The sequence below is a fragment of the Calidris pugnax genome, unplaced genomic scaffold (genome assembly GCF_001431845.1).
Source record: "Calidris pugnax isolate Ruff unplaced genomic scaffold, ASM143184v1 scaffold5, whole genome shotgun sequence".
NCBI classification, from domain to species: domain Eukaryota; kingdom Metazoa; phylum Chordata; class Aves; order Charadriiformes; family Scolopacidae; genus Calidris; species Calidris pugnax.
In genome coordinates this window covers 2,805,478-2,816,886 of record NW_015090814.1, presented here as the reverse complement: position 1 = coordinate 2,816,886, position 11,409 = coordinate 2,805,478, and the positions used below count along the sequence as shown (strand labels likewise).

The 11,409-nt window shown below is 46.7% G+C and overlaps 1 protein-coding gene across 1 annotated transcript in view; it reads right to left on the bottom strand.

The window, feature by feature from the left end:
• The window catches only part of LOC106886564 (chromosome unknown open reading frame, human C8orf46), a 22,462-nt gene extending 12,580 nt beyond the window's left edge, over positions 1–9,882 (bottom strand). Inside the window, exons 1-2 of the mRNA XM_014939603.1 lie at positions 9,763–9,882; positions 6,225–6,280 (exon numbers count right to left, since the gene is read on the bottom strand). Coding sequence (XP_014795089.1) covers positions 6,225–6,280; positions 9,763–9,829 — 123 coding nt within the window. The 5' untranslated portion in view covers positions 9,830–9,882. The remainder of the gene's footprint in view (positions 1–6,224; positions 6,281–9,762) is intronic.
• Between the last annotated feature and the right edge of the window lie 1,527 nt (positions 9,883–11,409).

The window sequence follows — 11,409 nt, the reverse complement described above, 5'->3', positions numbered from 1 at the left end:
CCTCCTCTTCCTCATACTAAACAGCCCCAGCTCCTTCAGCCGCTCTTCATATGATTTGTCTTCCAGGCCCTTCACTAGTTTCATTGCCCTCCTCTGCACTCGCTCCAGCACCTCGATATCTCTCTTGTATTAAGGTGCCCAAAACTGGACACAATACTCGAGGTGTGGCCTCACCAGTGCTGAGTACAGGGGCACAATCACCTCCCTACTTCTGCTGGTCACACTATTTCTAATACAAGCCAGGATGCCGTTGGCTTTCTTGGCCACCTGGGCACACGCCGGCTCATATTCAGCCGTTTGTCAACTAGAACCCCCAGGTCTCTTTCCTCCAGGCAGCTCCAGCCACACTTCCCCCAGCCTGTAGTGCTGCAGGGGGTTGTTGTGGCCCAAGTGCAGGACCTTGCACTTGCCCTTCTTGAAACAATCTGTACAAATAACTCACAATGCCATTTTCCATTACAGCTGGAGACAACAGCACACCCTCCACAGCACACGTTCACTTAACATCTGTGTTTGCACCATTTGGCTGTAGTACACTTTTGGAGTTCCTTTTCTCCTAATTGGAGATTTCACCGTGACTTTGGCTACCTCACCCGTTACTGTAATATGGACAGACTTATCTAGGTCAGGAAACTAAACCTGCTGCAGCCCAGTTTTGATCTAAACTGGAGCTGACGTTTCTCTAGGGTACCTAGGGTAAGGCAGAAGGATCAGCTGGAAGTCACTTTTCTTTTCTAGACGCGCCAGGAAATTTAAATCTGTGTGAACGGCAGAGTCAGCCAAACTATGCAGAATTAGTAATCTGCTCTCTAAAAAAACCTACTGTTTTTACAACCTGTGAGTCCCTTGACCAGCTGAGTCTGCTTGAAGGACGCCGGCTCTGAGTTCAGAGTTCAGAAAAGTCTCTTTTTTGTGAACTCTACTTCTGCTTGAAGGACGCCGGCTCTGAGTTCAGAGTTCAGAAAAGTCTCTTTTTTGTGAAATTTACCTCCTGGCACATCCGCTGTTAGAATTAGCTGTGTTAAGCAGGGGACACGGAGGGGACAGGAGGGTTGCAGAGCAGCACAGAGACTCCAAATCCCATCCCCACACCAACAACCAAGCAGAAAAGGTGACGATTAAACATCTGGCTTTGGATAAAACTTTGAAGCTCTGAGGCTGAACAACAAGTGCTTGTTAGCGGAGGAAATGCCAGATTTGTAGAGTTAAGCTCTTTTTTGATGTTCTAATGCTGATCCAATTTTTTATGTGGCAGCACCAGCATGCACAGAGGGATTGGCCATTTTTCTGCAAAGTAGCCACCTATTGGTGTCCAGGCAGTTCTACCCAAAGGAGAGCAAGGGAAGAGAAGGGAAGGATCTACTATCGCTGGAAATAACTCTTGGTAGGGCAACAGGAGCTGCAGATAAGCATATTGGTGAAACAATTGAGAAAAAAAAAGGTGTTTCCCCCTTTCTCTCACCCTCCCACAGCCACGCTTGTGTTTTTGGGGTGGGTTCTTGAATGGGATGGAAGTTACCCCTCACCAAGGTTGGTCATTTGAATGTTAAATCACTTCATGCTACACTGCTTGGGTATTTCTGCCGTGAAAAAAAAAAAAAAAAGGTCTGGCAGATGTCCACGTGGCTTGCTATTTTTGCCCTTGCCGAGGATTAAAGTTGTGCACCCACTGCAATCTTCAGAACAGAAGATTTGGTGTGAGCTGAGGGGTTTCTGCAGCGCTGGCTGCAGGTGCGGGGTGAAAAGTGAAAGAAAAAGAAGAAAAAAAAAGACATAATCATTCTGCTACTTTTCTGTGGGTCTAGAAATTGGCAATCACAACTTCCTCCCAGGCACGTATATTCCAGTAGGGGCTAGTTATTTGAATGCTTGCCCCGGAGCTGCTGTAAGCGGCTGCGTGGCGCTGGAGAAGGGGAAGGAGGCACGAGTCTGAGAGCTGACTGTACCCATCACTTTGGTCTGAGAGCTTTTGCTCTTGCTCTGAGCTGGAGCCACAGCCCATCTTTAATCGGGGTCAGGAAAGCCCCAAAAGGAAAAAAAAAATCCTCTAAAAATGCAGCAACAAAACAGGGACTTTCTTATCTTATTTTCTTAGACTTTTTACGACTGCAGTGCTGCTACGGCAGCTGATCCAGTCCCAATTTAATATTAGAGGCTCCCATTTAGCAGAAACAACTCTCTATCATCTGCTGAGATTGGAAACACGATAACAGACATACAGTTGCCCTGGATCTCGATGAGAGCTAGCTGAAAATCTTCCAGCTGAATAGTTTTATGAGAAAATTCTGGTTAGAATCTGGAATTAATGGAAAATTATCTATTTTGTCAAAAAAAAAAAAAAAGAGAAATTATCTGAGCATTTTGTTTTATTAAGTCCGAATAGTTTGCTTTTGGTTTGGACTTTTTGGCTATTTTTATATTACATGGAAAACAAAATATACCAAAGGCATAACAATGAAAAAAAAGGGGGTATCTCAAAAGGGCTTATTTTGAGTAACACTCTAGCACTCGGGCTTTCGGCTTCATTTGGAATGAAAAGTCATTTTGAAACCTCAGCCTGAGCGAGGGGACAAAAATAAGATTTTTCACGCTTTGAGAAAAAAAAAAAGGTGCAGATACAGATTTTACTCAAACACCGCAGGCGTGTTACTGACCCTTCCTGGGGACCACCTCAGGCACCCTGTGAAGTATCGGGATCCTGTGACCCCCTTTAATAACCAAGAGAGGGATGGGAGTGAATGTGGCAAGGTTTTTTTTCCCAGTGCACAGGTAAGTGTGGTGAGGAGGAGGGACCTACAGTGCGGTGAAGAAATTAGGGAATTGGTGGGGACCACCTCAGGCACCCTGTGAAGTATCAGGATCCTGTGACCCGCTCTAAAAATCAAGAGAGAGGATGGGAGTGAACGTGGCGAGGTTTTTTTTCCCAGTGCACGGGTAAGTGTGGTGAGGAGGAGGGACCTACGGTGTGGTGAGGAAATTAGGGAATTGGTCAGGCATTGGAACAGGCTGCCCAGGGAGGTGGTGGAGTCACCATCCCTGGATGTGTTTAAGAACCGTTTAGATGTGGTGTTGGGGGATATGGTGTAGGGGAGAAATTTAGAGTAGGGTAGATGGTTGGACTCGATGATCCCGAGGGTCTCTTCCAGCCTAGATGATTCTGTGATTCTGTGAATCAGGAATCCAAAGAGGAGGGTATTTAGAAATGAGGATGGGGCTGGGAAGCGGGATAGGGCACGGGAAAAGGCAAGGCCAAGGAGTGAAATATTTCAGCAAAGTCCTAGAGAAGAGACAGGGCTTGCAGTGAGGAGAAACGCTGTGGCAAAAGAGTCTGAGAGCTTGTAAAAAGCACTTTGACTTGCACAAGAGAAAGAGGCCATCACTTCTGCAAGTCAGAACGGCAAGAAAAGGATCGTGGAAGGGGTTGTGCATGGGCCTGGTGGATTTAAGGAGGGAAAACTGGCTCTCAAGACAAGAAACTCTCAGGTCTGTGTGTCAAAGTGTCCAAACTTGGAAAACATTTTCTCGGAGCGTGAAAAAAGTTCTGTTCTTTGAATGTTGGGGTGGAGGGAAACCTCACCTGCACCGGGGTGAGCTGAGGACAGGAAACCACCACCGGGACCAAGGGACAAGCATCCTCCTCTGGCTCTCTCAGAGTCATCTCTTTGAGTCGAGGTTACAGTCCATTGCTGGGTGGTTTTGTCCCACATTCCCTGGGGAATGGGATCCGGGCTCCTGGACTAGCACATGGATGCATTGCTGTGATCTGTTTGCTTTGCCTGCCCGCCTGCCCCTCTGTCGTTGTTATTAGGGCTTTATGGATAAGAACTAAGCCTGGGATTCCCTCAGATGACCCGTGTTGATAAGCTGTGATGTTCATTTTGACTGGCTCTGCACAGACAGACTGTGTTTTTTGAAGTTTGGAAGCTTGCACCCACTGCAATCTTCAGAACAGAAGATTTGGTGTGAGCTGAGGGGTTTCTGCAGCGCTGGCTGCAGGTGCGGGGTGAAAAGTGAAAGAAAAAGAAGAAAAAAAAAGACATAATCATTCTGCTACTTTTCTGTGGGTCTAGAAATTGGCAATCACAACTTCCTCCCAGGCACGTATATTCCAGTAGGGGCTAGTTATTTGAATGCTTGCCCCGGAGCTGCTGTAAGCGGCTGCGTGGCGCTGGAGAAGGGGAAGGAGGCACGAGTCTGAGAGCTGACTGTACCCATCACTTTGGTCTGAGAGCTTTTGCTCTTGCTCTGAGCTGGAGCCACAGCCCATCTTTAATCGGGGTCAGGAAAGCCCCAAAAGGAAAAAAAAAAATCCTCTAAAAATACAGCAACAAAACAGGGACTTTCTTATCTTATTTTCTTAGACTTTTTACGACTGCAGTGCTGCTACGGCAGCTGATCCAGTCCCAATTTAATATTAGAGGCTCCCATTTAGCAGAAACAACTCTCTATCATCTGCTGAGATTGGAAACACGATAACAGACATACAGTTGCCCTGGATCTCGATGAGAGCTAGCTGAAAATCTTCCAGCTGAATAGTTTTATGAGAAAATTCTGGTTAGAATCTGGAATTAATGGAAAATTATCTATTTTGTCAAAAAAAAAAAAAAAGAGAAATTATCTGAGCATTTTGTTTTATTAAGTCCGAATAGTTTGCTTTTGGTTTGGACTTTTTGGCTATTTTTATATTACATGGAAAACAAAATATACCAAAGGCATAACAATGAAAAAAAAGGGGGTATCTCAAAAGGGCTTATTTTGAGTAACACTCTAGCACTCGGGCTTTCGGCTTCATTTGGAATGAAAAGTCATTTTGAAACCTCAGCCTGAGCGAGGGGACAAAAATAAGATTTTTCACGCTTTGAGAAAAAAAAAAAGGTGCAGATACAGATTTTACTCAAACACCGCAGGCGTGTTACTGACCCTTCCTGGGGACCACCTCAGGCACCCTGTGAAGTATCAGGATCCTGTGACCCGCTCTAAAAATCAAGAGAGAGGATGGGAGTGAACGTGGCGAGGTTTTTTTTCCCAGTGCACGGGTAAGTGTGGTGAGGAGGAGGGACCTACGGTGTGGTGAGGAAATTAGGGAATTGGTCAGGCATTGGAACAGGCTGCCCAGGGAGGTGGTGGAGTCACCATCCCTGGATGTGTTTAAGAACCGTTTAGATGTGGTGTTGGGGGATATGGTGTAGGGGAGAAATTTAGAGTAGGGTAGATGGTTGGACTTGATGATCCCAAGGGTCTCTTCCAGCCTAGATGATTCTGTGATTCTGTGAATCAGGAATCCAAAGAGGAGGGTATTTAGAAATGAGGATGGGGCTGGGAAGTGGGATAGGGCACGGGAAAAGGCAAGGCCACGGAGTGAAATATTTCAGCAAAGTCCTAGAGAAGAGACAGGGCTTGCAGTGAGGAGAAACGCCGTGGCAAAAGAGTTTGAAAGCTTGTAAAAAGCACTTTGATACACACAAGAGAAAGAGGCCGTCACTTCTGCAAGCCAGAACGACAAAAGGATCGTGGAAGGGGTTGTGCATGGGCCTGGTGGATTTAAGGAGGGAAAACTGGCTCTCAAGACAAGAAACTCTCAGGTCTGTGTGTCAAAGTGTCCAAACTTGGAAAACATTTTCTCGGAGCGTGAAAAAAGTTCTGTTCTTTGAATGTTGGGGTGGAGGGAAACCTCACCTGCACCGGGGTGAGCTGAGGACAGGCAACCACCACCGGGACCAAGGGACAAGCATCCTCCTCTGGCTCTCTCAGAGTCATCTCTTTGAGTCGAGGTTACAGTCCATTGCTGGGTGGTTTTGTCCCACATTCCCTGGGGAATGGGATCCGGGCTCCTGGACTAGCACATGGATGCATTGCTGTGATCTGTTTGCTTTGCCTGCCCGCCTGCCCCTCTGTCGTTGTTATTAGGGCTTTATGGATAAGAACTAAGCCTGGGATTCCCTCAGATGACCCGTGTTGATAAGCTGTGATGTTCATTTTGACTGGCTCTGCACAGACAGACTGTGTTTTTTGAAGTTTGGAAGCTCTCCTGTAAAGAAACTGTAGCTTCACAGAAACTCCCCTTTCCCTCCCCACTCCCTGCATCAGACACTGCTGTGCTTTGCCCTGAGAGATGCAATTCCCATTTATCCACAGCATTTTTTTAAGGATAAATGTAGCCCCGCTAGAATTAAAGAAAAAAAAAAACAAAAGAGAGGGAGAGAAAGAGATATTTTTTTTCTTACACTCTTTGCTAGGATGTGCTGTGTACTTTTGGCTCGTCGTCGGGCAGGACTACATGCTGCGAAAAGAAGAACAGGAACATGGTCAGTGTGCAGTGAAGGCAGAGAAGATGAGGTTACATTTGCCTCTAGAAGCCCTCTGTGAGAATACATTGGGGGCACGGTGGGGAAGGGGGGAAGAAGAATGGGTTTAAGGCGGATTCCAGCTGAAACAAGCCAAAAGAAAGTCCATTGTAATGTCATCTCGGAGACCATGCCCTAGCTACACAATACAGATACCTGTGGGCAACAGCCTTCCACAAGTTTCTAGCACCTCTGCCATGGACTTCCAGGAGGAAGCCTCCTTCTCCTTCCTGATTTTTGGTTTGGCCTCCCACCTCCCAATATTTCAGAAGGAAATGAGCTTCTCTTTCCACCCAGTCACCTTCAAACATGACTAGTTTGTTCATTATCTTTGGAGAGGCCATACATTTTATCTAGATAGGGACTTTTTGGATAAGCTCAAACTGCTTCATGACATCATTTCACTTTTACTGCACGAAGTCCAAAGCACAACATTTGCACTAAGCCTAGTCTTTTCTTTTTCAATTCTCAAAATGATCCAGTGAGTTCTTTAACTTGGGAAACATGACTAGTTTGTTCATTATCTTTGGAGAGGCCATACATTTTATCTAGATAGGGACTTTTTGGATAAGCTCAAACTGCTTCATGACATCATTTCACTTTTACTGCACGAAGTCCAAAGCACAACATTTGCACTAAGCCTAGTCTTTTCTTTTTCAATACTCAAAATGATCCAGTCGGTTCTTTAACTTGGGGAATTGTGCTTAAAGTCTCGTCTCTCAACTTTTTTTCTTAAACCCATGAAGACACCAAAATCACAGGCAAACCAGAATCACCAGCTGCTGGACACACAAGATACCAGGACCATAAGCCAAGCTTTTGATTCGACTGAAGTGATTGGTTTCGGGTGGGGCTTTTTTTGGACAAAGTGAAGATTCTTTGAACACTTCTTGTTTCAGTTGGACTTGAAACTGGCCTGAAAAACTCGGTGATACTCCCACCTCTCTCATCATATCTTACCCTTTGCCCTTTAAAATTACTACCCTCCTCTGTCTTCAGGATACAAGAGTCGTGACTACAGGATTTAGCAGCCAGTGACAGAAACAGGCCTGCAGAAACCTGCCAAATTTGGAGAATTAACTCCAATTCTAAAGGCTGACCCTTCAGAAGGACAAGGCATGTGAATGAGGCTCTGTGTATAGTCCAAAGGCTTTGAAGAGTCAGGAAGGTTTGTTATGGGATGATGGGTGACTCTTACTCTCCAGGTGAGCTCTCCTTCACGTTTTTGGCATATGTTCACACAATCACAGAATTGTAGGGGTTGGAAAGGATCTTAAGAGGTCATCTAGTCCAACCCCCTGCCAAAGCAGGATCACCCAGAGCAGGCTGTACAGGAACACATCCAGACAGGTTTGGAATATCTCCAGAGAAGGAGATTCCACCACCTCTCTGGGCAGCCTCTTCCAGGGCTCTGCCACCCTCACAGGAAAGAATTCAACTCCAGGAGTTGCAGTGCTTGTCGTTGCTATCCATTAATGGTTGCAGAGAGCTTTGAAGCTGTGGAAGCAGCTGGAGTTCACTCAAGGCTGCTAATTTCCATGGCCAAAATCCTTTCCTCTGACGGCAGGAACCACAAGTGACCAGGCTTTCCAGGGCTCTGGAAACAAGCAGAGCTGGTGGTGGGACCACAGTTACTCTTCCTAGATGGCTTGTGTTTGTCCAAAAGCCACCTCTCATTTCCCCAGTGAGGATGTAATTGCTGAGCACTTGGACGTCGCTGCCCAGAAATGAAGTTTTTTGGCCAATGCTCTGCCCACAGTGACCCAGGCCAGTAACAGGGGAGGGGATGAGTCTTGCCCAGGGTCCTGGCCAGCGACCCCTTGCAGCACATGGTGCTTCCACCCACACTGTACACCACAAGTAAGTTATCTGCCCAGATAGAGCCCGAGAGTGTGCTAAGCTGTCACTTTGATTATGGTCTGCTTTGCACAGCATGATCTCCTCAGGGATCCCCACTGCCTTCTCCTTCCTGCAGGACATGTTTTACATTTTAAACCCTGGTGAGTGTGGGATGAAAACCAGACAAACATAATGAAGGTGGTTTCTGTTGTGGGTTTTGTTTGGTTTTTTTTCCTAGGGATGGGTCATAACTTGCTTTTGAAGCTGCTGCAATTACCCTTACCTCTGGAATTTCATTGTGTGAGGACTAAACTAATTGCTCACGTGCAAAACACTGAAGGGCAGGGAAGTTCAGTGATGCCAGGAATCATCCTCATGTCTCTCTGGTATTGTGTGTATTTTACTAGACAGTGTGAGGAGCCCAGTTCCTATAGATTTTTACCAGAAGCAAGTACTGTTGTGCTGTTATTGGTATACCCAGGCTGGTATACACAAAGAACAACACATAAACGTGCCCAAGTGATAAATTTCTGTATTTTCAGAGTACCACTAATCCAAAATCCAGCTCCCTGCCTGTCGTCTGCCAGAGGCGAGGGGCTTACAGGGGCTGGAGAAAGGCAAAGCATGAAAGGGAAGCCCCAGCACCAGCAAACAAACACACGCTGGCTCGAAAAGCCACCGAAAGCAGAGCAGCTCAGGGAGGTAGAGCCAGAAGTGACCCCCCCTCCTTCTGCAGGAATACAATGGCAGCAGCACAAACAGCGGGGCTCCCCCCACAAACAGGATTTTTCTGCAGGGAGCTGGAGCAGGAGGAACAAATCTTTGCCGGTGATGCTTCTGGATTTGCCCGAAAAAAGGCTGTTTGTACGTACAGCCCAGCTTTCGGGCAGCAATAATGATTACAGTGAGGGTTCAATTTGTCATTTCCACTTAGATTCTGAAATGAAGCAGCTGAGAGCTCGTGCCCGCAGCTTGCAGGAAAAGATCTGATCTGGCCCCACAATTTGTTTTCCCTGCTTTTACCTGCTTTCTCTTTCTTGTTGCTGAAATACGCAACTATTGAGTTTAAACTAATTTGCTCAATCAAACGCAGACTGGGCTTTGTCCGGTCCTTAGTCTTCATTACAAGCAATTAATGTTAATCACGCATTCATTTCCAGGGCATGGCTTTGGAAACGTTCCACTTATTGAGCCGGCAGACTTAAAAAATCCAACATTCACCCAAGTCCAACCCGCTTCGCCCGAGCTGCTCGCTGCTGGCGGAAACTTCATTTTTCTTTTCTATTTTACCCCCAGAACAGCCGCGCCGTAGTTGCAAGCTGTCATCACTTTTAGCAGTTACCTCATAGGTAACATCCCCACCGAATTCCAGACCTCCCAATTTTGCCACCACGGGGGTTTTAACCAGCCACAGCACCCAGGCACCTGCCGGGGATTAGCTCCATGGCCGGGGTGACCAGCCCGGCTCCAGCCGCGGCAGAAGGGACGAGCTGCCGCCTCCGGAGATTTCCTGGATTGCTGAACATCCCCCCCTTCTCCATCCAAACCCCAACCCTTACAGCTCTGAAGGTGTACTCACATTTGGCCGAAATCACGGTGGTGAAAACTTCCAGATTCTCGTCGCTGCAGCTGTAAATCTGGTGCATTTTCCACCCCTCTCTCCCTCCCGACTGCCTTTCAGCTTCATGCAACCGCTCTGAACTTCTGGTAAATAGGTTTCACTAATCCAATCTGGCTCTGTGATCATTGTCCAGATCTACAAAGGACAGACTGATGCTGTGATCTCATCTCATTCCATATTCTTCATTGCAACATTTTCTGCTCCCATCTGCCTTTCTATGAATGCTATTAATGCAAAGACTTCATTTAGCTGTTACTTTAAGCCTCTGCTCAGATAGCAGCATTTTATTTTACGTCTCCTTTTACCAGTTTGGAGAATCCCCTGTGATGAATGGCTAAGAATTAGAGTCTGTTCTGTGTGGCCAATGTATAGGTAAATAAATGTTTACAGAAGTCCTGCAAGGGTTTTTAAAATAAGTTGGCTTAATACTTTGTGTACTTTAATGCATTTATCATAAAAGTCTGCTCCGCCTCTACAATGAGGAGCTGATTCTAAGGGTATTAAGAAAAGCATTTTGTGCTTTTCTTTTAAGTCCATAAACTACTACCTGCATCCCGGGCATTTCAGTGTAAAATCTCAAATGCAGATGAGTAAAGAAGGGCACGTCAGGTGTAACATACACAGGTCTATACATCCCCACGATCCAGGGGCTGCAGAGGGAGGGCAGGAGGCTCAGTCATGGATGGGTTCCTACATGACTTGGTGGTTCTGGGGCCTAATTCTGCATTTATACACGTCACTAAAGGGTCTTCTTGCCAAAGCTTTTCATTCCTTAAGGCTCCCATCAGAAATTGTTCCTTGCCACGTCTATGAAAACCAGCCCCCTCAACTTCTGGTGACTTCCTGCTGCCATGGACACCTAAGCTCAACAATTTTGGCTTGCAGGCTCCAGCAACTGACGTAGCAGAAGCACTTTCAAGTGTGAATAATGATATTAAATTATATCACTCTAAAGAACAGCCTTCATTACTAGCTCGTGTGTGTAATTAACACAAAAAGTAGTGCTGTCTTCTCCTATAGAGGTCTGCCACCAGCAGTCCCAGATGGAAAGTGCCAGCAAACATGGGCCATCACTGCCACATCAATATAATGCTGCTTCTTTGAAATAACAAATATTGGTCAAATACACATCCCCAACATGGAAGCATTTTGGCTGAGTGGAAGGTGTCACTGTTTGAAGACAGAAACGAGGGAAGGGAAGGGAAGGGAAGGGAAGGGAAGGGAGAAGAAGCTGGTATCACTTGTCACCTCCCACTGCAGCCTCCTGCTGTCCAGGGGCAGCAAAGCCACTTCTGGGGCTGGCCGGGCCGGGGGGACATTGTCCCAGGAAAACCGCGCCGTGTTTGAAAGGGGCGTCGGGACGGCGATATAATCGAGCAAAAAAAGTTCAATTAGCTTTTGATTTATTGCGCCACATGTTCGGCTCGTATGACTGATGCCATTAACATCAGGCCGGGCTGGCGCCTTCATCTGTCCCCTGCCCGGCTGCCTCTGAAGGCACAGGCACACACTCAACAGATGGGGAGCCGCACGGGGGCACGGAGGCAATTGTTTATCCCCCCATTGTCCCCGTGTCAAGCAATCACACCAAATCCATTACCCGCC